The 26,674-nt window shown below is 40.7% G+C and overlaps 1 protein-coding gene across 1 annotated transcript in view; it reads right to left on the reverse strand.

Moving 5' to 3' along the window:
* Positions 1 to 21,640, reverse strand: part of LOC130075526 (H-2 class I histocompatibility antigen, K-K alpha chain-like) — a gene marked incomplete at its 5' end in the record, with an annotated part of 35,298 nt that extends 13,658 nt beyond the window's left edge. Inside the window, one exon of the mRNA XM_056240140.1 lies at positions 21,397 to 21,640. Coding sequence (XP_056096115.1) covers positions 21,397 to 21,640 — 244 coding nt within the window. The remainder of the gene's footprint in view (positions 1 to 21,396) is intronic.
* Positions 21,641 to 26,674: the final 5,034 nt, after the last annotated feature.

The following is a 26,674-nucleotide window of genomic DNA, read 5'->3' on the forward strand; positions in this document are numbered from 1 at the left end:
GTACACACACATCTGCACACACACATCTGCACACACACATCTGTACACACACATCTGTACACACACATCTGTACACACACATCTGTACACACACATCTGTACACACACATCTGCACACACACATCTGCACACACACATCTGTACACACACATCTGTACACACACATCTGTACACACACATCTGCACACACACATCTGTACACACACATCTGTACACACACATCTGCACACACACATCTGCACACACACATCTGTACACACACATCTGCACACACACATCTGCACACACACATCTGCACACACACATCTGCACACACACATCTGTACACACACATCTGTACACACACATCTGTACACACACATCTGTACACACACATCTGCACACACACATCTGCACACACACATCTGTACACACACATCTGCACACACACACACATCTGTACACACACATCTGCACACACACATCTGTACACACACATCTGTACACACACATCTGCACACACACACACACATCTGTACACACACATCTGCACACACACATCTGTACACACACATCTGTACACACACATCTGCACACACACATCTGTACACACACATCTGCACACACACATCTGTACACACACATCTGCACACACACACACACACCTGTACACACACATCTGTACACAGACATCTGCACACATACACACACTGTACACACACATCTGCACACACACACACACACACACACACACACACACACACACACACACACACACACACACACACACACACACACACACACACACACACACACACACACATACATCTGTACACACACATCTGCACACACACATCTGTACACACACATCTGTACACACACATCTGCACACACACACATCTGTACACACACACATCTGTACACACACATCTGCACACACACAACTGTACACACACATCTGCACACACACATCTGTACACACACATCTGTACACACACATCTGCACACACACATCTGTACACACACATCTGCACACACACACACACACCTGTACACACACATCTGTACACACACATCTGCACACATACACACACTGTACACACACACACACACACACACACACACCTGTACACACACATCTGTACACACACACGTACACACACACACACCTGTATACACACACATCTGTACACACACATCTGTACACACACACATCTGTACACGCACATCTGTACACACACACACCTGTACACACACACACACACACACACACACACACACACTTGTACACACACACACACACATCTGTACACACACACACCTGTACACACACACACTTGTACACACACACATCTGTACACACGCATCTGTACACGGACATCTGTACACACACATCTGTACACACACATCTGTACACATAAAGAAGAGTCTCGGCTAGTATAAGCTATATTGCGTGTGAGGATGTTGGAGGTGGAGATTTATAGCCTTTTCTCACAGCTCTTGATATTATTAAATTTATCAATTTGATGGCGGATCCAGAAAGGTTCAAACGACAATCAACAGTGACAACTAGAGATTCACCCGCTGTAAAATGCAAGACTTTGGACTGAGATAAATAGGATAAATTTCTGAAGGGCATTAAATGTAGTCCCGCAATGCTGATGTTGTTAACATTACCAAATTGAGAACAAAGTTTGCACGGTTTGATGTGATATGATAATCGATCGTTATTTAATTAGCGCGATTTACTGCAATGGTTTTTTTTCCCCTTAGTTGGTCAGAAGATCAAAAGTGGATGTTACTCACTTGTTCTGATGACATTTTAGGGTGAAAATTATTATGTTGGTCATACTTCCAAAAAGAATAATCTGTGATTCTGAATGCCAGTATCCACACCGGCGGTGACTGACACACACACTCTCCTCAAACATTGTGTTCATCCGCGCTGTGGCATGCAAGCATGCAATTTCAGTTTTGTGTAATATGATCATCCTGGATTATTATGTGTAAAATAGCAAAAATATCATTCATTCATGAATGACGGCGATTTAATCCTAATTCACTTCAATAAAGATAACGAGGCCTATGCTATTGTCATGAGCATCAAGGTGTGGTGGCGCTGCGGTGCAAATTCCAATCATGTTTAGTAGGCTACATGTTAACTCAAAAATTCGTAGAAAAAATATAAACGTTGGAGGCCATTGATCTGTGAGCGAATTACTTGAAATCCATTCTGTGTTAAGGCATGTTATTCCTAATTATGTGTTGTGGCTGGGTTGTTATAGATCTGCGTGACTCTCGATGTCTTAGGCCTAATTGAACGGAGGTATTATGGTATTCTTCTGTATCCTGACGAGTAGCCTAATTTAACTCTAGTTCAAGTGAACTCACAGAGAGCCTATAGACTATTTCTGGGTGGGTGTTTGACTTATTAATTTGTGTCGATAAAGTAGGGTAAATCCTGTATATAGTGCTTGCATAGTGCATACACGTGTAGCTGTTATCTTTGTAAGTCCTTGTAAGTCCTTGTAAGTCCTCGTAAGGCACGCGTAAGTGCACAAAAAAAACCCACACTCCACACTCTTAAAGGGGTCATATAATGCCATTTTTGTACAAGCTAATATGATTCTTTAGGGTCTAAATTAAAAGTTTGTAATATACTTTAATTAAAAATTCTCATTAGTATTGTAAGAAAACACATATTTTACCTGGTCAAAAACAGCTCTGTTTTCAGCACGCCGTTTCAGTGCATATGACTTTAAATGATCATGAGCTTTGCTCACCCCGCCTCTCTGTTCTGTGCACCGTTTGTAACACAATAACACAATAACCATAACGCGTTGTTCATTATAAACGTGGGATTATGAATTATATTGAGAACGTCATACATAGAAAACATGCCGTAATGTACCCTGAGTGTAAACCTTAGACGCATTCATTGTGAAGCGTGCAGCTAGCGATTTGCAAAGATTAATATATTAATATAAAGTTTAATAAAACATTACACTCACTTCCGTTCTTCTGGAGGTTCAGCAGGAACACGAATATCTGGTACCGATCCTTTTTAGCAAAGCTTCTTAGCAAATCCAGCTTTATACTGACCCTCGTTTATAAAGCAGTCTGGTGAGAAATGATTCGAGCAAACATGAGAGCATTGACGTTGCTCGTGGGGAATATTCCCTTCGAAAACAAACTCAGCCACTGCGTCTTCAGCGGTTCGGATTTAGGAACATTAAAATGACTGTGTTCGTTATTACACCCAAGAACAGAACACCACAATCGCTTAGACGCCATTCTGCTCATAGACAGTGCTCCAGCATATCAACAATGACCGGTCCGGTCCGCGCCGCGCAGACTATGATTGACAGCTACCTCATGTGCGAGGGCGGGTCTGTGTTGAAACGCTCCCGTCAATCAACAATCGTGGGAGGGGCGTCCGTTTTATTGACGTCACAGGCTCGAACGGCTCGATTTGAGGCAGGGGAAAACATATAAGGAGATTAAAACAAAAACCACTGGATGGATTTTTATCATTATATGATGGTTGTGTACAGGCACTGCCAACACACATTTCAGTACAATCAACTTGTAAAAGTGCATGTACCATTATATGACCCCTTTAACAACTTTTTTACACAGACTCAAAAACTAGAAAACGAGTCACCGGGCAGTTTTTAAAAACATCATTTGAAAGGAAGGACGATTATTTCAGTGGAAGATCATTATATAAAATCAGCCTGTAGACTTTAACCGTCTGCTAAAAGTTTAAACAATCACGACAATGACACTTACAGTAGATTAATAACACTTACAGTAGATTAATAACACTTACAGTAGATTAATAACTCTTACAGTATATTAATAACACTTACAGTAGATTAATAAGATTAATAACACTTACAGTAGATTAATAACACTTACAGTAGTTCATGTATTGATTCATGTAAGAGAAGAGAGGCTGAGGTGAGGAATGAAAAGTAACAATGATGAACAAACACTATCTAGTGATTAAACTTTTAACATGTCTAATTTTTTTTTTATGATTTCATAATATTTTTAATGAAAATATTAAACCACAAATGTAAAAACTTATTTCTAAAGTATTTTGTCTGATCCCAGTACTGAACATAACTCATGCACCCCATAATAATCTCACTTGCTGTCAGTATGTTAGCAGCAGATGATACAGAGATACAGCGAATAACACACACACACACACACACACACACACACACACACACACACACACACACACACACACACACACACGCACGCACGCACGCACACTGTGAACAGAGAGAAACAGTGAATAACTGCTGGTAACAAAATTATACTCTGCCTGGTAGCAGCTGAAAATAGCTGAAAATATTATTTAATAGTAATAAGTATTAAATGTAATAATAATTATTGACTAGTTTTTTTCCCCACATTATGATTTTCAACAAGGTAAAAATAATGAGCTAAAAAATGCCTTGGCTTTGCAATTTATAACAGTCTTAGTTCTTAAAGGTGATGAGTTTGAGTTTTATGTTAAAAACTGTTAATAATTCACTGTTTGCCTTCTGAAGAGTAAAACACTGTGAAACTGATCCGTGTTTAACTGGTTTAACAAGCGTTTCAAATGTGTTTTCTGTTTCACTTTTGATCAGATCACAGAAAACAGAAGATTTTAAACTCCCAGATGTTTCACTTCTATATAAAACACTAATTCACAATTCCCTTCTGTCCATTTGACTGAACTAGAGAACTGAATGTAACATTTATTACGTGATCTCGACCCTTTGAAATGTTTCAAGAGACTCTCAAATGTGAAAGCATCATATTTCTGCCGAGCATAAAGAACATAATAAACAAGATTTGTCAACATTATTGTTAATAAAGCAGAGTTGACTCAGAACAAAATGCACATTTTGCCGAAAATAACTGGAAAAGTATAACACATTCAGAATGAACAAACATGAAAAACATTTCATTTAATGACCCGTTCAGATCCATCCGCTTGTAGATCCATGATCATCATGGTCGAATCTGGACTGGCCATCGGTATCCGATCACTGCGCCGTAAGAGGAAGAACTTCTCCTCTGACCGGAAAGATACAGTATAAAATACATATTATGTTCTTGTAAATAAATAATATAATAAATATAAACATATGTACATTTATTCACACTTCTCATTTGTTTCAAAATGATCAAAATCTCTTTCACCATGCCCACATATTTCTACCATTGTAAACTGCCAAACTTTTCATTTATAGTTCATACATTTTAAAAATGTCTTTAAACAGAGGGGGCAAAAAAGAATTTGATCATGCTGAATATTTATTACTCACCATTTGACCTTCTCTTGTACCAGCGAATCCCAATGAGAGCGATAAGACCCAAAACTACAGCTACAGCTCCAACTACAGTCATCACTCCTGCTTTAGACCATCGAGATTCTGATTCACAGATAGAACATTTTCCATCTGCAGAGTGAAAAAAATATAATAAATAAAAACAAACTCAATAAAAATGTTTAAATAAATGTTTTATATCAACATCATAAACTATTAAAACGGCAACTTTAATCTATTCCAGCATTATCATATTCTCCTGTTACAAATATGTGAGGGTAAATATGATGATATTTACCCCAGTTTACTGTAACAGGTTCTGTCAGACTGCTGTGAGTGACCCGACAGTCATAAGATCCTTCATGGTTTCTGTCGATCTTCACACTGATTCTCTTCTGAAAGGTTTCATCAGCATTTGGTCTGATTCCAGAAGATGTTTGATTCTCAAGATTAATTCTGTTCCTTCTGATGTTCATCTGAACATCTCTGGGGTAGAAACCAGTGGCCAGACAGACCAGAACCAGCTTACTTTCATCATCAGGAACATTCCTCGCAAAGACATGAACATCTGGAGAACCTGGAGAAGAAAATAATAATGCACTTAACAAATAAACACCTGCAGGAAAGAGAGCACTGAAATGACCGAACGCTTTCAGGATCTCCTCACGGAGAGAAAATTCATTCAACGAATAGGTTCCACTTCTAATTTAGCGAAAATTATCTTAAAGGGGGTGCTTGCAGAAGTGATGGTCACTACCACATATCCTTGTGGTAGCCACCTGAACCTCACTGTCCAGTTTTTTGAACGTGGGTGCCATCATGCCCCAATGTATTCAGGAGAAGTCAGGAAGGCTGTCAAGGGAACTAGGTCTGGTTGGGCCAATAAGGGGCAACTATCAAGACCTGTTGCACTCCTGACTTAGCACAGTAGGTGCAAGCGACATGCGCGCACAAGACAGGAGCACTGCTCAACACTAGATTTGAAGATCACTGAGCTTCAGGAGCATCTCTGCTCAACATTGAGTGTAATAAGTTCACTGAGCTCAGGGGCATCTCTGCTCAACACCTGAGTGTGATGAAAATCACTGAACTTGAGCAGCGCCAAGCGATAATGAATCGCATAGCCGCTTTCTTAGAAGGCTCACTGGGGAACGCATCTCTGCGGGGCTCCGGTGTCAGCTGAGAGCCAGTGTCTGTCCAAGGGATGTCCGCTCAGACAGAAACACAACTGGCAGAGGGTCGAGTCCGGAGAGGCAACAGATGTAACTGTGCGGCCCCGAAGTGGTCTCTGGATGGAGTCTCCACTCTCCCTGGCCATAGCTGTCGTGAGGCTCGTTGGCGGCACGATTGAGCAGGCCGGAAGAATTTTATAGTGGAATGAAGCAACCTCAGAAGCTTCTTACTCCAAGGAGGAGGTGACGGGCGAGTTGTGACATGCGAGGGCAGCTTAGCACAACGGTCGCGATGTTGTCTTTTTAGACCAGTACCAGCTCGCTGAGCAGCGGTGGCTCAAAGCGAGGTGAACTGCCAACTCGAGGTAACGAATACCAATGCAGACCGAGGTCGCCCAGGCCTCTGTTAAAGCATGCCCTTTGTACATGGCGCCTCAGTCGGTGTTAGTGGACCTGAAGGTCTGAACACGGGCTGAGGGTTTGCCGGCAGGCCGGGGTGATCTTTTCATTCACACAGGGCGTGCCGCTCTGCCACGGTCACCTCGGGACTTGATCATAAAGCTAGTGCTGAAGCGGTCTTCATATGGAGGAAACCAAGCGGCTGCGTCTGCCATATGCCCCAGGAGCCTCTGAAAGTTTTTTCAGTGTAACCCTTTCTCACTTCTAGCACCAGCCAAACACACTCTTCTTGAAGAGACGTGTTGGACCGAGTCCTTCTCCTGAACTGAAAAAGAGATACTCAGCCCGTGGGCGAGATTACTCTGGTTACTCAACAGACCTGTTGCAGCGCCATGGCACGCAAGAGGAGGCGCCTTGCCTGTTGGAACGGACGAGAACTCACAGGCCTTAGGGGGGAGACGAGGATCCCCCCAAAAGGCAGCGGCCGCCGGACACAGGTGCACCTGTATTGCGACAGACCGCTCCACTGGAGGGATAGCCTCGCAACCCTTCACCGCTCCTCCATCAAGGGTAGTGAGGGGGAAAAGCTATTCAGGCTATTCGGGGAAAAAAGGCACTGGGGCGGCGAGCTGAGAACCAGCGCGGCCCGCCCCGAGATACCAATCCTCCAACCGAAACTGAACAGGACACGGTGGAGGGTCCCACTCGTGCCCGGCAGCCTCAGCGGCTCGTTTCAGCATAGCTGACATTTCTGGATCTGGCTCGGCCAACGTTAAACTCCCAGAGGGAGAAAACACAGCCGAGTCGTCATCTCCAGAGGCCAGCTCACCCTTCGATGCTGCTATCGACATCTAATCCTCTGGGGAACCCCAATTGAAACGGCTGATCGGTCCATTACAGAGGGACCAGCACGTTCAACAGGAATTCCATCGGCTGCGGTGTGATGGAGGAGTGAGGAGCCCACAGGGAATGGTTACCGGGCGAGACATCCATCACTATCCTCTGATCACGGCACCCGTGGGTGGGGCATGGTAATGGGGACTCGCGCTTCATGGACGAAGGCGAGTCTCGATCTCAACACCGCAACAGTCATATTCCCGCAATGGGAACATAAACCGTCCACAAAAGCTGCTTCAGTGAGCTGTAAACCCAAACACGTGATGCAACAATTGTGACCGTTTAGAGGAAAAGGGAACGAACGCATCCAGAAACGCACAGGTGGAATGACATCTTGAAAAAGACGCAACCAGTGTTGCTCTTTCAGGAAATAGGACCCATCACCAGTGCCGGTGCACACAGGGGAATGACCGCGGCAACACTGAGCAGTGAACTGAAACAGTGAAGCACTCACTTTTTCGCCCTCTAACCAGCCGTCAACACACACAAACATTTAGAAATGTATTGCTGTTAAAACAGCAGTTGAGAGCTCAAAGCTCGCGAACACCGCTGCACTCGTGCTGTAGAAACCACCAGCACTTGGAGAGTCTTCCAGAAGAACACTGACACACTCGCTCGTTGTAAACAAAAGCACTCTTCAGAGACATCAAACGATCGGCTCCGAACCGAAAGACAACTAGTGCGTGCATCCACTTCCGTATTTATACCCGCGCCGGGGGGTGGAGTGTGTGATGTACCAATGTACATTGGCTCGTTTTAACAGTACTCGAAGATGACAGGCTCTCTAAGCTTGATCCCAAGCAGTCGACACGTCGACTACGTCGAACGTGAGCGACTGAAAGGGAACCTTTGCATAAATGATTTAACCTTGAATGATTTTCTTTAGATATATTTTAATATGTGTTTCACAATGCGAATGGGAAATTAAAATATCACTAACATTTCAGAACCAATCCTCACTGGTGATGATAATTATGATAAATAACCCATGCATGTAAGAGAAACATCCTATTGCATTTACATTTACATTTATCTGACGCTTTTATCCAAAGCGACTTACAATTGCTATATATGTCAGAGGTGGCACGCCTCCGGAGCAACTAGGGGTTAAGTGTCTTGCTCAGGGACACATTGGTGTCTCACAGTGGATTCGAACCCGGGTCTCTCACACCAAAGGCATGTGTCTTATCCACTGCGCCATCACCACCACACACACACTCTCTCACGCACACACACACACACACACACACACATGCTCTCACGCACACACACGCTCTCACACACACAGGCACGATCTCACACACACACACGCTCTCTCACACACACACACACACACACACACACACACACTCAAAGACAGGAGATAAATAAAATGATGATCAGATCATAACTTACTCTTTTTTGTATTGTTAAATGTTGAGATCCACTCAGGGCAGTTCTTGAGGTAATCCTTGCTGATTTTGTTGCGTTCAATTTCACGATCCCATTTCATTTTAGTTTCTTTGGCATTCGGGCTTTTATCAACCCACTGCATAGTGTCATAATTAAAGGATATAAAATCTTCTCCATCTAATCCAAAATAATTAAAGACAGTCGGATTCACTGATCCATCATCCAGTTTACAGCCAGACATTCTCTGAAGAACATGATCTACAATCACAGAACAACACTAATGAGTTCGCTACACACACACACACACACACACGTATATACTGGATATGGGGGCTGACTGATAAATGACACCTCTGTAATCGCAAGTCACCTAAGGTCATATGTTGATTAATGCTTCTCTCTTAACATGTAAACTCACAAGAACAGTTTGCAGATGGTATGCACTTTGACAGTGAGTGCAGCAGATCTAGGTACCAGTCTCTGGATTCAGGAGGTTCTGCAGGAGCTTTGGTCCAGTCAGTCAGATTCTCTCTTATCCAGACTCTTTTTGCATTACTGTAGTGAGCGATCAGTTTGTCGTCGGACTCACACACAGCACTGAACGCGGGAAACGAGTCTGTTTTGGTCAGGACTGTAAACTCGTATTGGATGTAATGTCTCTCTGAGGAACACATAAAACACAAACAACTTGTGATTGCTTTCGAAACACGTTTCACAAAGCTTCAAACCATCTGTGAATCATTTGTGTCGAACCAGTGATTTAGAGAAAACTGCCAAAGAGAGGAGGAGGTGAGTTAACCCTCTGGGGTCTGAGGTGTTTTTGGGGCCCTTGAGATGTTTTGACATGCCCTGACATTTGTGCTTATTTCAGCTACTTATATCATACCATTTGCCAACATATAAATTTGCTGTATTCAGCACAAACTCTGCTACAATAATATGTGAGCAAAATGGATGTACATGTTTGCATTTTATAGAAGAAAAAAAATATGCGTGGTTAGTACGTTTTGGGAAAAAAAATGTCATCGCAATAAGGCCATTTAACACATACTGAATAGTTGTCCACAAGACTTTTAGTTACTATTCTTGTAGGCTAGAATTTTTACTTCAAAATGAAGTGAAAATCATTCTGACCACTCTTTCAGAAACAACAATATAACTATTTAAATTTCTTACGTCAGTTTTTGTACAGCACTGCTGTATGCGTGGGAGTGTGAATGGCCATGAATATTAATGTGATTTACACCTGGGAAGACTAAAGACACTCCCCCAATGGCCCATCAAGGTGCTGTGAGGCAGCCTGAACTAAGAATGATTCACTGATGAATAAAAAGTTAAAAAAGAACAGCATTTATTCAAAATAGAAATCTTTCCTATAAGAACGTAAAGACTTAAAGTCATTCCTATCACTTAACACATCCTTTCAAAAAAACAAACATAACAAGACCAAACTTGTTTGTTTTTTTTTATTTAAAAAAATTTATTCAAAGAATCCTAAAAAAAAACTATTACAGGTTAAAAAAAATTAAGCAGCACAACTGTTTCCAACATTGATTAAAAAAAAATCATATCAGAATGATTTCTGAAGGCTGATGGTTAGTTAGGTAAGTTAGCGGTACATCTCACTGATGCTGACATCTGTCCATTTATATTTGCAGCCTTTTGCAGTTGCCTTGGCAGCCTAGGTAATAGACTAACCAAAACTGAACATTTATATATAAAAAATATATTGTATTTAGACAGTATCACATATTTGCATAGGCGTCGATTTCGGTGGGGGCGGTGGGTACGCGTCCCCACCAGATTTCGTCATGAGTCATTTTGTACCCACCACTTTTGGAAACATTGAGGCACGGATGTACCTAATACAAATAAAACATCTCCAGTTAACTAGCAGATCATTCATTTAGTTCGCTCTTAAATAAGAGATCTAGCACTAAAATGTTTTGTTTTTGAACTCAAGCTAAGCGCTCGTGTCCGCTGCTATCAGTGTCATTGATACAGTGTTCTCTTGTGGGGGCGCGCGCGCAGTCTTCACTCGGACGCGCTCTTCAATCTATCGCCGTTGCGGCGGACACTATTCATTCCGGTGAAATCACAAAATAAAATGCACACAACTGCTTGATATAGACTGTAAGTGTAACGGATGTAATAAAAGATGTTACCAGATAATTGATGGAAAACGCCCCCCCCCCCCCCCCCCCCCCCCACTTTATTTTTTGAATAAGAACACTAACAGTCAAGAATCAGTTCGCCGCCACACCAGCGGAGGGCGCTTGAGCGCTCCTGTAAAGTATACTATTGAGACTAGATTTGTCCCGGGTGCGATCTCAGAAGTAAAGCTGACGCGCCAAGGGAAAGACGCTTATCCTGTCTGTCTCTTTACTATTTCACAGGTAAATAAAATACACTTTAGACATACTTCCAACTGTTCATGAGATAACGAGAAGGTTTAAAGAAGTAACTGTGAAGTGTTTAAAGTAACTTTTTCGTGTTTAAATGTGTTTATATAGATTTGATTACCTCGACGTTTATAAACAGATTAATCAGTTAAATACATTTAGAAGCGTTTCAAGACGGATCACATAATTGTAATGTTTAATTGCATTAGTAATGCAAGGGTATTTGTTATTTGTGTTTAAACTGATTAAGTTGAGCATATGTGACGCAGTTATATTTCGAACGCCATTTTGAATGCTTTACGGGTACACGTGTCGTGTAAATGTGTGACACGAGGTAATGAGAGTGAAGTGGTGTATAGAACATGGCGTTCGGGTTTCAGAGGTATTATTGATTTATGTATTTTTCATACTGGGTACATTTAAGCTTTACACAATTGTGTGTGAGAATATTTTGCTTGTGTATAACCTAAAAGTGAGATTTATGTAAAATTTTCATGTTTTAGTTTGTATCTGTTCTTCTATGCATATAGTATGTAATATATAAAAATATATTACTTTGTGGTTATGGATCACAGGAGTGTATTCAGGTACTGAGAGTATGTATGAGTTATATTACCTATCAGCTATGTACAGATGAAGTTATTTTTCTGAATGTAATTCAAGAAATGTTTACAGTTGTTACTATTGTGCGATCTCAGAAGTAAAGCTGACGCGTCAAGGGAAAGACGCTTATCCTGTCTGTCTCTTTACTATTTCACAGTGTTTCACAGGTGCACAGTGCTTCACTGCCTGTGTACCCTTGCTGCCAGCCCAGATTTGGGTCTGAGGCCGGTAACATAACCACTGATGAACATATTCGGTTTTGATGAGGGAAAAAAAAACTATACCGAGGGCGGATTAGAAACCTTAGTAACCTCTGACACGCTTGGCAAAAGATCTGCCACTAGACCACTGAAGTACTCAAACAAAACTTGCGGATCGATATATTTCACTAAATCATTATAACCTAAGCAGTTATTCAAAAAGTTTACACGAGCGTATAGGTAATATTTCCTATATAAATATTATTTCCTATGTCAAAACTAGGCAAAATATAGTCTGAAAATTCATTTGAGCTCTATGATCAGAAAAGGAATTATATAACACTAAACAACTTACTCCGAGCTTGTATCATCGGCGGGGTCAATTCGTTCTTCGAAATGCAGCTGTTCGTCGTGAGTTTCAAGGAAAAGGTGAATTTTTCCCTGCTGTCCATAATCCTCTGAAGGAGTAGCGTGCTGCCATCCTCAAAACGCGATGAACTATCAGTGATTCTGATGAAGAAAGTTACTTCGTGGTGTTATGGCATTCATCGGGGGGCGTGCCGCGTGTGCGATGCATAGATCGCCTATTTACCATGTGAAAAGCTCTGGGGGCGTGGCGGCCTCAGCTAATTAAAGATAATGAAGGGAGAACGAAAAAACTGTACCTCTCCTTGGTTTCAAACGGATTACATAAACTGGAAATATGTTTTTATATAAATTACTTCATTTAAAATAAGAGAATTTCAGCTTCATAAAGATACATCTCTCGTATCTCGGTGACAAGTATTGACTGAGTTACAGTTAATTTTTCGGACGCGTTTCAGAATGGACTTTACTGAGAGAGAGAAGGCAAAACGCGCATCATGTTTATTTTTCTTTATTTGACGAAAAGCACAACACTTTGTTTTTATTGTGAGTATCCACAAAAAAATAGACACTTAATAGGATCGATTGATGTATAACACTTATATGTACGGTCAAAATCAACAGAGTATTTTGAGTCTCTTTTGCACTGATAAGGAAAAAAGCGACCAGATCACGCCGGCGTGATTGCCGACCCCAGAGGGTTTAAGGCGTGGTATAATGCCCTTTTCACAAGATGTGAAATAAGTCTCTGATGTCCCCAGAGTATGTGAAGTTTTAGCTCAAAATACCCCACAGATATTTTTTATAGCATGTTAAAATTGTCCCTTTTTGAGGGTCAGTAAAAACGCGCTGTTTCGGTGTCCCTTTAAATGCAAATGAGCTGCTGTTCCCGTCACAGGGGGCGGAGCTTCAAAAGCGTGTTAGCAGCTCCAAATACCTCACTCAGAAAACAACATTTCTGAAAATGTTAAGCCTTTTATGTTCCAACCGGAGTTGGACAATGATGGAGAGACTCAAGAAGAAGTGACAACATGTAGAAGCAACAGGAGGACATTTCTGAATGGTTAGTTGATGAATTTAGGTTGCTGGTGTGTTATCTTATACTCTTTGATTAGCATATTCAGTCATGATAATCTATAAATCATGTCCCGGGGGTGGGGTTTAGCTTGTGTAGCTGGAGGAAGCTTGTGTAGTCCCTAATGGCATGGAAAGAGGAAACATCAAAACACTTTAAGCATTTACACTGCAAAAAAAATGATTTCTTTCCTCTTTATTTTTTCATAAAACAAGAATAAATATCTGCCAATGGGGTCAAAAATATAATTGTTTTCCCTTTGAATTAAATGTAGTATTCTGACCCAGAAATTTGTTCTTTTTTTTTAACTTAAACTATTTTTTTATATATTTTTTTTCAGAATACGAGTCTCAATATCGTATGCCACTTTGCTTGTATCCTGATTTAAGAACGTTTAGAATTTGTTCTTAAAAAGAAAGGCAAAAATGCTGAGCTCGGTCTCAGTTCAAACTAGCCTACTTTGAAGGAAACTGGAAGTTTATTGCACAGTTTTGAAAAATTACAGTCTCGGGATCATCAATAACAATCTTTGCTCGGATGACATCAGACATCTAACAGATGTTTTTGCACTCACAGAATAAGCTCAGAGAGATTGTTGCTGCCTATTAGGCAACCAGTGCAAATAAAATAATAGGCTAGTTGACTTTTCATGAAACCCGAACGTCCTGAAAAAAACTTTGGGACGCATCATTACAAATCTGTGGACTTTTTTTTTTTTTATTATGCGGATGTGAAAATGCGTAACTGGTGCCCGTTCCCAAAGCCACGCGAAACTGAAAGCACACGCAGAGATTGAGTTTTACTTCATCGAGAGTCGCTCAGAGTCGCGGGAAACTCCTGATCATGATCTGATCGCCTGAGCAAAGTGCGCGCAACAGAAATCCTCATTAAAACACAAAAAGCCATGTTGCGCTTTCGATTTTAGTTCGTTTGACATGCTTTCCCAAAGAAATGGCATACAACATAATGTTTGATACATATTATTTTGGTGTGAGAAGTCTAAAATATTTTCGGTTTATTAATGAATGAGACTGTATTTAAACAAACTCGAAAGGTTTAGTTTAAACATTTGTAGATAACCGCGTCTGTGCTGGGAATCAGAAGTAAAACAAATGAACTGTTCTTACCTTGAAGCGCACTTAGACTCGAGTGAGAAATAAGACAGATAATCGCTACCTCTATAAAGAAAATATTTTTAAACGAGAGCGCGTGAAACATGTTTCACTGGTAATTCAATCTGAAAGTGTCTCTGAATGTCGAGCGCTTTATTTCTGCAGCTCAGACTGACAGAAAGATCTTTATTGGTCGTGAATGTTTGGCATAAGGCGGGCCGTATTAACATTAGGCTATTGGCCTACAGTTTAAAGGGAAGTGATCATTCCAACAGGCTTTGTAACTTGTCATAATTAAAAATACTACATTTGAACTTCATTTAATTAGCTTTTTATTGTCTTTTACCATTGCATTGATAACAAAAATGTGTTAAGCAGTAGGCTTATGCATATGATTTAGGCTAACATTTCTTAAAAAGTTTTCTTACTTTCACCAAAAGTGCATGTAAACTAAAAACATTAATGTTTTGCCTTATAAGGACAAATAGATATGGTTGATCATAAAACATTTACGACAGAATTATGAAAAGGTAGGTTATATTGCTGTTTGTAGATGAATTACTGTTTAACTTTCTTAAAGTGCCATGGCAGTTTAGCAAACATTTAAGTATCCAATAACACATTTATTTATTTATTTATTTATTTGTCAAAGGCTTGTGCTCACAAGTCACTTTTCCTAATTAATAAATAGCCTAGGCATAAATAAAAATAAAGAAAGAGGGAACCCCCACAGAAGTAATGAATTAATGAATTCATTCATTCATGGAAGAGGTTAAACGAAACTTTATATTAGCATCTCTAGCGGGTGTATTGAGCGATTGCTGCCTCTCACTGCTGAGGATCAAATCACACCTTCATCTTCATTCCTGCAGGAAAAACCTTAAAAAGATTTACGCATTTTGATTAATGATAAAATTCCATCGAATTGAACTGAATAATCCATAATCCATTATTCAATCAAAACAGGCTATGTCAAGATTATTCAATTCAATTTGATGGAATTTTAATATTATTGAAATGCAGGTCATGTGGGAAAAGTACAGCCGTAGAAACGTACATTTATTGTCAATATATAGCTTCAATATTTCTGTAGGCATATATTTGATTAATCTGGTGCGCTGTCCTACTTAATTCACAGAAAGACAGGTAGGTGGCGCTATATATGCACTTTTCACACTCTCTTTAGTGGTATGCATAAACATGAACATTACAAATTATTTCATAGTGATAGCATGTCAAGATCCAAACACTGTAGACTTCATATAATCTCTGTTTATTAGAAGAATGCATTTGCTTATATGCTTATTTTCATTTTTCTATAGAAAGTTGTATTTTTCTGTTTCTCATCAGGTTTTTATTCTCCAGTATCATATCAGAATTAATTTATTGATCCTCTCAGGGCCTACAGTTCTGGACTGACAACATTTGTAAAATGGAAAATACATTTGTATTGTTGTAACATTTGTAATTTTTACTCAAAAACCACATAAAAGGTCAAAACGGATAATTTTGCAGTGTCTCTTAATATGCATTTTAATCTCCTAAACCAAACATCAGCCTTTTTGTGTTTTGTGCATTTTATTTAAAATAAAAATACAATTCAGACACATAAGCCAGCCTACATTAAAAACACTCTATACATATGAAAAATTAAAAGCTAATAAAATATTCAGCACACTTTTATTCAAAACAGCTTAAAGTCAAAACACTTTAATTTATAACTCATAGCAGCTTTACAGTGATAATAAGAAATTATGGTTTTACAGCAGCTCTAGAATAAACATGAGGTATGTGAAATTATTTTAGAAGTTGTTGCCTTCTAGACTGAGAAAGACAACAACTCCCAGAATGACGATTTTTTGCGTCATCTGAGGTTTTTTTTCAAAATACACAATACAGAAATCTCTCTCTCAGGGGGACATGATGAAGGAGGGAAACAAGTCATTCGAAAATACTTCCGGCTGATAGTGATACAAAGCTTAATGCTAATCAGTGAAGCCTTTAACGCAACGACTGAGGTAATGACGGCACATTTTACATCTTTCTCTCTTCAAACATATACTGTAGTCTCACATTCAAAAACCTTCAGAAAAAAACAGTACATTCATGAATTTAGTGCAAATGTTATGTGCAAAATACTTCTGTAAACTTCAGTGTGTAACGTCACAGTAGTCAGTGAGTCCTGGATCATTTTAATCCTCTGATGTTTCAACGTTTTCATCTGCCTGAAACAACAACAACAGCGAACAAAATTGTTACACATATTACAAATATTAAGTGTTCTTGATCCTTTGAAATGTTTCAAGAAACTGTAAAATGTGAAAAGTTTGAAGCATCATTTTTCTGGTAGGGTTAGGGTTAAGTTAATTGATTAATTGTTCTTATTAAATAGAGGTGACCCATAAACAGACATTAGAAACAATTGAAGGCAAAGAAAGAAAGAAAGAAAGAAAGAAAGGTTGTGTGTGTCTACCTGTGTGTGGAGAGGATGATTATTACTCAGTGTTTCTAGCACAAAAGTATTCTCTCCTGCCATTGCTTTCTGACCTGGAAAAGGTAAATCAGATTATACACAAACTTGAGCTTAAGGTTAAACTGCCCATTCGTTGTCTTTAACACATTAAATTTTTTTTTTTTTTTAAACAATGAGATTACAACAAAGACATTTAAAGGCACACTAAGTAATTTTTGGCCACTAGAGGTGGTTTATTCAAAACAAAGACATAGCTTGATAATACCGCATGGTTTATATTTCAGGTTTACCGTAAAACTTCAAATAAAAGCCGAGTCCCAAATAGACACCTGTTTCTTTTACACGCCTGGTGTGGCGACAGGTTTGGATAAATAAAGGCCGGTCTCAAATAGAGGCCTGGTCTGTTTTAGTTTTGGGTTGTGTTTAATCTTCTAAAACCCGTCAGATCGTCTGTTTAAGCCAGTTCTATGGTGCAGATTGCGCACGCAAGAGAGCCCTGCGCATCTGGGCGGAGCTGTTAGCACAAGAAAGGCAGCCAGAGTTAGCGGAGGTCGGAGAGGGAGAAGTGGAGGAGAGCGACGAGGAGGAGGAGAAGGAGAAGTGGAGGAGAGTGACGAGGAGGAGGAGAAGGAGAAGTGGAGGAGAGCGACGAGGAGGAGAAGTGGAGGAGAGCGACGAGGAGGAGAAGTGGAGGAGAGCGTGGAGGAGGAGAAGTGGAGGAGGAGAAGTGGAGGAGAGCGACGAGGAGGAGAAGTGGAGGAGAGCGACGAGGAGGAGAAGTGGAGGAGAGCGACGAGGAGGAGAAGTGGAGGAGAGCGACGAGGAGGAGAAGTGGAGGAGAGCGACGAGGAGAAGTGGAGGAGGAGAAGTGGAGGAGAGCGACGAGGAGGAGAAGTGGAGGAGAGCGACGAGGAGGAGAAGTGGAGGAGGAGAAGTGGAGGAGGAGAAGTGGAGGAGGAGAAGTGGAGGAGGAGAAGTGGAGGAGGAGAAGTGGAGGAGGAGAAGTGGAGGAGGAGAAGTGGAGGAGGAGAAGTGGAGGAGAGCGACGAGGAGGAGAAGTGGAGGAGAGCGACGAGGAGGAGAAGTGGAGGAGGAGAAGTGGAGGAGAGCGACGAGGAGGAGAAGTGGAGGAGAGCGACGAGGAGGAGAAGTGGAGGAGGAGAAGTGGAGGAGAGCGACGAGGAGGAGAAGTGGAGGAGAGCGACGAGGAGGAGAAGTGGAGGAGGAGAAGTGGAGGAGGAGAAGTGGAGGAGGAGAAGTGGAGGAGAGCGACGAGGAGGAGAAGTGGAGGAGGAGAAGTGGAGGAGGAGAAGTGGAGGAGAGCGACGAGGAGGAGAAGTGGAGGAGAGCGACGAGGAGGAATTTGCCTATGAACTTGTAGTTGAGGATCGGTGATGATGATAGTGATGAATAGGCTCATTTTGTATCACATGATTGCAGTTGTTTTACAGGGTAGCCTTCATTCTTTCTTGTTGATGTGTTTCGGGCAACAAGTTCATAGGCTCGATGGATATTACCGGTAACTTGTATTGTTCAGCCCATGGCTGTCACATCATTTCATTTTTTTATGCTGCCAATAATCTAAAGGGGGTCGAGAAGCACAACACCGCGACTTGAAGTTTCGCACACCGGACGAAAAGCGCCGCGTCTATGACAACTCGAGGTATCGCACACCGGACGTCCACTTTGTCAGTTTATTGCCAGCAATATTGTTATGTTTAAGGACATTATGGAACTAAGATCATGTCTGTACTATGTTATGATTGTACTGTACAATTAAATACAATCGTCTTAGTCTGCAGTCTGAACACACTTTTTTCTCAGAGCGTCCGTTAACTGAATGAATTGAGAATATCACCTGAAAATCTGATAACATCAGCAATTTTCATTCAACCAGCTGATTTATGTAAATGAAGGTAAAACTAAATGTATATCAGAGCACATGGTGAAGTCAGTATATACATAACGACGATTTGAGACACATAAATGTAAATCGAATATAAGTAAATGGCGCTGTGGCGCGGCAGGATTTTGAACAGGGTCCTGAGCCGTTGCCGCCGCTGCGCTTCTCGTCCGGTGTGCGACCCCCTTTAGACATACGGTAATATAGTAGGCTAATTCTTACATTAACTGATTTGTTAAACACATTCGAATTATAAATACAATGTAATATATATGGTAACCTCCGACTGTCATGCTTTCCGTCTAGCCGCCTCTGCTGTTTGGATCGTTATCTCTAGTTCTACACTCAATGAACAACATCTCAACACTAAATTAAAGGCCTGTCTCAAATACAAGCCGGTGCAGATCGGCGATTTGGGAAAATAAAAGCCCGGGCTATTATCTAAAGTTTTACAGTATAGACACCCACCAAACAAGAGAAAGCGCATCTCAAACCGCGTTGCACACCGTTTCCAGGAAACGTCCGTCAACCCAGAAACCTTGGCAAAACGTTGCGCACCGGCTGGAGCTGGAACGAGCCCCAGACCTGTGTTGGTGTTGGCTTGACTGTGTGCAACATCTTCAACCCCAGACATGGTGTTGTGTTGAAGCAAGTAGTTGTTGGTGTTGTGTATTTTAACCTCACTTGTGTTAAACTTATTGAAAGAGAGTTTCTCTCTTTTGTCTTTCTGATTACACTCTATGATTGAGATTTAAAGGCAGAAGTGAGTGTTAACTTCTATGATCATTCATTGTATGGTTTAATTCATCTGTTTTGCTTTTGGTTTATTTGAATTTGCTTGTTAATCATTTATTTCTTTATTTGTGGGGTAAGTGGGGAGGTGGGTGCCATTTGTTTTTGAACTAGGCTTTTTCTCCTGTTTAACTCACCATTTGACCTTCTCCTTTTATAGATGCAGTGACCAATCACAAACACAGCGAGAACTAGAGCTGGAACAGCAGCTGCTGCTTTAACCATCCACAGAGATTCTGTTTCACAGTCAATACAGGTTCTGTCTGCAGAATTAAAGGGGGGAAAACGAACAAAAAAAAAACGTAATTGTTTTTAGCAAGAAACTACTTCAGCATCATCATGATATTATATTTGTATAGGGCACTGAAATGTATATTTACCCCAGTTTACTGTAACTGGTTCTGTCAGACTGCTGTGAGTGACCTGACAGTCATAAGATCCTTCATGGTTTCTGTCGATCTTCACACTGATTCTCTTCTGAAAGGTTTCATCAGCATTTGGTCTGATTCCAGAAGATGTTTGATCCTCAAGATTAATTCTGTTCAATCTAATGTACATCTGAACATCTCTGGGGTAGAAACCAGTGGCCAGACAGACCAGAACCAGCTTACTGTCATCATCTGGAGATTTACTCACAGAGACACAGACATCTGGAGAACCTGGAGCAGACAATGAAAACACAACTATACTAATAAGATCTTAGTTCTGCGTGTAAAAAATATGCAGTATATTCTTCATATTCATTAAAAAAAAATACATTTTCTGTGAGTAAATCATCACAGTTTAATAAGTATAGAGAAAACCTTAGTATATATGAACAGAGCCTTCAAAGATTTTCTATACATTTATATTTTAGACTGAATTGAAAGTGTTTCATAATGACACACACACACACACACACACACACATACATAGTGAGATAATTTAACTGATCTGATCAGAACTTACTTTTATTTGAGTTGTTAAAGATGGAGATCCAGTTCACACAGTTTTTGAGGTAATATTTGAGGTATTGGTTGTGTCCAGTTTGACGATCCCATTCCTCTTTTGTTTCTTTGTCTTTGGGGGTTTTATGAATCCACTGCATAGTGTCATAATTAAAGGATATAAGATCTTCTCCATCAAATCCATAATCATCAAAGACAGTCAGATTCACGGATCCATCAGGAAGTTTCTCCAGTTCACAGCCAATTATTCTCTGAAGAACATGATCTACAATCACAGATCAACACTCATGAGAAACTCACAGTAAATATAATGTCTGATCATTAATAAGAGTAAAGCATGAATCTCACCAGAACACAGTGAGTCTGTGCAGTCTGACAGAGTCCTGATCTGATGTATGAACCAGTCTCTAGAATCAGGAGGATCTTCAGGAGCTTCAGTCCAGTCTTTATCAGTCAGAATCCAGACTCGTTCTTCATTACTGAAGTGTTTGATCCGTCTGTCGTCATAAACACACACAGCACTGAACTCTGGGAATGAGTCTGATCTGGTCAGGACTGTAAACTTATAGTGGAGGAAGTGTTTCTCTGAGGAACATGTGAAACACAAACAACATCACATAAAAACCATAGACAGTATAAGAAATGGACAGAGCCATCTCATTGGAACTCAGTTGAGACAGTTGAAGCCCATTTTTAGCGATTTCTGAGCACTTCCGTTCCTGACGCGCAGACTCAAACCGACTCAAACTAAGCTTGATGACGTGAGCAACCTGTCTGACAGACGTTACTCTTCTAGTAGCTGTGCGTGAAAACTGCCAACGTTAATCTCGCAGAGACGGGGAACTTGAGCAAAGAGTTCTTTGGCGTGAGTGAGCAGGAGTAAGTATTCCGTTGCTTTTATGGACTCATTATCTATGGGCTTCTCCCTTGACGGGACGTCCCCCCGATTGACTGCGAGCTTCTCCTCCTGTCTGTACGGTCATTTCTGTACAGCGCGACAGAGAGTCGAGTGGTTATGACGCAATCGTTAGCCTATTTTTACTAAAACTGCTTCTACGGGGCCATAATGTAACATAGAAGGTAATGGAGCACTTTATACATTGTCGTGTTTCTTTAGAAATAAATAATGGACAAATGGAGTCTTTAAACGCCTCAGATGTAAAGTTATTCGCTGTCAAAGTGACGCCAAAATGAATGGGAGTCAATGGAAATGCTAACGCAAGTGAAGTTCTGCTACAACATGGCGGCACCCGGCCGGCTTCAACTTCCGGTCGATGGATTACCCCCTTGATGAAAACACTTCATGCAATCCAGTAAAGGAATACATTACACCAGTGATTAGATGTTTTAAAGTCAGCATGAAATTAACATGGACACGAGGGCGGGGCTACCTGTCACTCACATGAGATCCACCAATAGCAAACCACCACCATCCAATCAATTCCACACGAAAAATAAATATATTTTTTTACATTTGTTTGCTCTAACTGTTGCTCTGGTCTTCGTCAACAACACGCGCGTGCACCCCCTGCTGGTGAGGTCGACTAACAGCAGATGGAGAGTATGCTCGGTAATCTACTGCTTTTAAATGTCGAATTTGAACCACTGAATTTGTGGAAGCGAATTTGCAAAGCGAAATAAAATGGGACCGAACATTGCCTGTTGAATATCATAGGTTGTATTTTTAAACAGTTTGAATATTTTGGAAGTGAAATATGAAAGGTGAATATGGATTATTGAATTTTTAATAATGAAAATGTGTTTGAAAAGTTTTGAATTGAAATATTCACAGCTTAAATATTCAACCATGCTGAATTTCAGCCCATAAAAATGCAAGCCCTAAAAATAAACTTCCATAACTGTCTGTCTTGCCTGAACATTCTTCACTCCTCCCCTCATCCCTCGCCTACATGTCAGTCGAGGCCTGGCGCGGGGCACATCTCAAAAGGAGCCAAACAATACACGCTACGGCAAGTTTAGCTTTAAGAGAAATTCCGCGGCGCACTCGACAGCCGCTTTTTTTTCCAATATTATCATATGTAACATTACTAGTATAACTACTGCCTGGGAACCTCTGGTGTTTCCCACGTGAGGCATTTCTCCAAAACAAAAGCTGATAATTATGGGGGGGAGTGTCGTGCTGTTTGTTCCCTGTGTGCATTCCTAGCTAGTGCTGTCGCTCTAATGTTATTGGTAGACTGCACATCTGGCCATATCTATAGAAAGTACCATCACAAGTTCTAATTTGACGAGGAATTGGGCTTAAAAGATTTAAAAGTAATATTATGCTGTTGGAGAGTGTTATATTAACCACAGTGTTCAGTGCATTTAACCCTTGTGTGGTGATCATATTTTTGTTATTCAGCCAGTGTTCGTGGGTCTGGTGGACCCGCTGCATTTTGGGTTTTTTAATTCAACACAATCAAACAATTTTATGTTAAAATACTCAACAGATGTTTACTTCATCCCAATTACAAGCAATATAAACAGCATATATGGTTAATATTTTCTCTTTACCTTTGTTAGATCACATTTAAGAATTAAAGTGCTACTCGTTTTTTTGTTTATTTTTTTACTAAAATGACAAAAAAAGAAAATAAATTATAATCAAGATGTGAGTGGAAAAATTCAACAAATTTACAAATGAAGCAAGGTTTTTCATAACTATTGACTTTTATTTATTTGAACTTCATTAGAAATTTAACCCATTCAGACTCTGAATTGTCAGAAATGTGATCTTCACATTCTGAAACCTCTTCGTGTACATCATCAAAATCTTCTGTCTCTTCCAAAATCAATTGCAAGGCCCTCTGAGCAGCGAATCTTTTGGCCATCTTGATCAGTTGTGATAAGAAACCACACTGGCAAAGCTATATTTATTGTGTCTCGCCCCCAATTTAGAGAAAATAAATATTGGTTCCCACAAGACAGAGGGTAAAATGTGCGGGAATGTGTTGGTGCGGGAATGTGAGAGCAGACGGTCAAATTTAGAGATGGTCCTCACTGCAGAACATGAAATCCACGGGGAGGAGTCGGATCCAGATCCAACTCCTCCCACCTTACATATACCTAAACCTACCCATCTCCGCCCCCTGATCCCTAAACCCGCCCCTAATCCCTAAACCCACCCCTAATCCTACCCATCTCCACCCCTTGGATCTTGATCCGACTCCTCCCCGTGGATCTCATGTACTGCATTGAGGTGCTACTGCAAATTTAACGCGCCCTCTGATGCGGCCGAGAAACAATGCCGCGAAATGGGCAGAAAATGTATTAGGCGGCTCATTGTGCATTGTGTAAAGTGCCAAGTTCAAAGACTCATAAAAATAATATTCTACAGTAAAAATTGCTCAAAATTTGGATTTCGTTAGAGGAGTAGCTCTATTATAATGGGAAAATGTCCAATTTAACGCACCCTCTGAGGCGGCCGTGAAACAACGCCGCGAAATGGGCAGAAAATGTATTAGGCGGCTTATTGTGCACTGTAAAATGCCAAATTCAAAGATTCATAAAAATAATATTCTACAGCAAAAACTGCTCAAAATCTGGATTCCATTAGAGGAACAGCACTACTATAAGGGGATAATGTCAAATTTAACGCACCCTCTGAGGCTGACGAGAAACAGCGCCGCGAAATGAGCAGAAAATGCAATAGGCGGCCTATTGTGCACTGTAAAATGCAAAATTCCATAGAAAAATAATTCTACAGTAAAAACTGCTCAAAATGTGGATTTCATCAGAGGAACAGCTGTCCTATAAGAGGATAATGTCAAATTTAACGCACCCTCTGAGGCGGCCGAGAAACAGCGCCATGAAATGGGCAGAAAATGTATTAGGTGGCTCATTGTGCATTGTGTAAAGTGCCAAGTTCAAAGACTCATAAATAAATACTCTACAGTAAAAACTGCTCAAAATTTGGATTTCGTTAGAGGAGTAGCTCTATTATAATGGGACAATGTCCAATTTAACGCACCCTCTGAGGCGGCCGTGAAACAGCGCCGCGAAATGGGCAGAAAATGTATTAGGCGGCTTATTGTGCAATGTAAAATGCAAAATTCAAAGATTCATAAAAATAATATTCTACAGTAAAAACTGCTCAAAATCTGGATTCCATCAGAGGAACAGCACTACTATAAGGGGATAATGTCAACGTTAACGCACCCTCTGAGGCTGACGAGAAACAGCGCTGTGAAATGGGCAGAAAATGCATTAGGCGGCTCATTGTGCACTGTAAAATGCAAAATTAAAAAATTCATTAAACATAATTCTACAGTAAAAACTGCTCAAAATCTGGATTTCATTAGAGGAACAGCACTACTATAATGGGATAATGTCAAATTTAACGCACCCTCTGAGGCTGACGAGAAACAGCGCCGCGAAATGGGCAGAAAATGCAATAGGCGGCTCATTGTGCATTGTGTAAAGTGCAAAGTTCAAAGCTTTCCTTTGAGGCAGCCGAGAAACAGCGCCACGAAATGGGCAGAAAATTTATTAGGCCGCTTATTGTGCACTGTAAAATGCAAAATTCAAACATTCATAGAAAAAATATTCTACAGTAAAAACTGCTCAAAATGTGGATTTCATCAGAGGAACAGCTGTCCTATAATAGAATAATGTCCAATTTAACGCACCCTCGGAGGCGGCCGAGAAACAGCGCCATGAAATGGGCAGAAAATGTATTAGGCGGCTCATTGTGCACTGTAAAATGCTAAACTAAAAAATTCACAGAAAAAATATTCTACAGTAAAAACTGCACAAAATCTGGATTTCGTTAGAGGAGTAGCTCTACTATAAAGGGACAATGTCCAATGTAACGCACCCTCTGAGGCGGCCGTAGCCTGGTTAAAACCAGACCATTATCAGTTGTAACTGAGTTATGGTCTGGCAAAGCGTCATAGACAAATCATTTCCAGAGGGGCGTCACCAACGGACGTCGCGGATAGACCTAAACCCAATCAGAGCGATGAAGGAGATGACGTATGCAGAGCGGCGGAGAAACATCTCCGAGTGTTGTTCTTTGCTCAGTTTTTAACAAAAAGGAAACGTTCAAATCGCTTAAAACACACGCGATAGCCGATTCGAAGAGTGATGTTCGACGGCGGCATCCATCTTTGTAATGTAGGCTACAAAATCTGCTTCAAAATCCCAGCGCTGTCGTCATCGTGTAAAGCCCGCCCCAACGTTTCGGATTGGTGCCGCGATTTCGACGTATTGGAAATGGGCTTGAATGAGCTCTTTGCCAGACTAACTTTCAGAGCAAATCTAAATTTGCCGGAAGTTGTCTGGGTTTTCCCAGGCTAAGGCGGCCGTGAAACAGCGCCCTGAAATGGGCAGAAAATGCATTAGGCTATTGTGCACTTGTAAAATGCAAAATAAAAAAATTCATTAAAAAAATATTCTACAGTAAAAACTGCTCAAAATGTGGATTTCATCAGAGGAACAGCTGTCCTATAATAGGATAATGTCCAATTTAACGCCCCCTCTGAGGCGGCCGAAAAACAGCGCCGCGAAATGGGCAGAAAATGCAATAGGCGGCTCATTGTGCATTGTGTAAAGTGCAAAGTTCAAAGCTTCATAAAAACAAAATTCCCCAGTAATAATTGCTCAAAATTTGGGTTTCGTTAGA

Source organism: Rhinichthys klamathensis, unplaced genomic scaffold, assembly GCF_029890125.1.
Source record: "Rhinichthys klamathensis goyatoka isolate OS25496 unplaced genomic scaffold, OSU_Roscu_1.1 h1tg000582l_1, whole genome shotgun sequence".
In the NCBI taxonomy this organism is placed as follows: domain Eukaryota; kingdom Metazoa; phylum Chordata; class Actinopteri; order Cypriniformes; family Leuciscidae; genus Rhinichthys; species Rhinichthys klamathensis.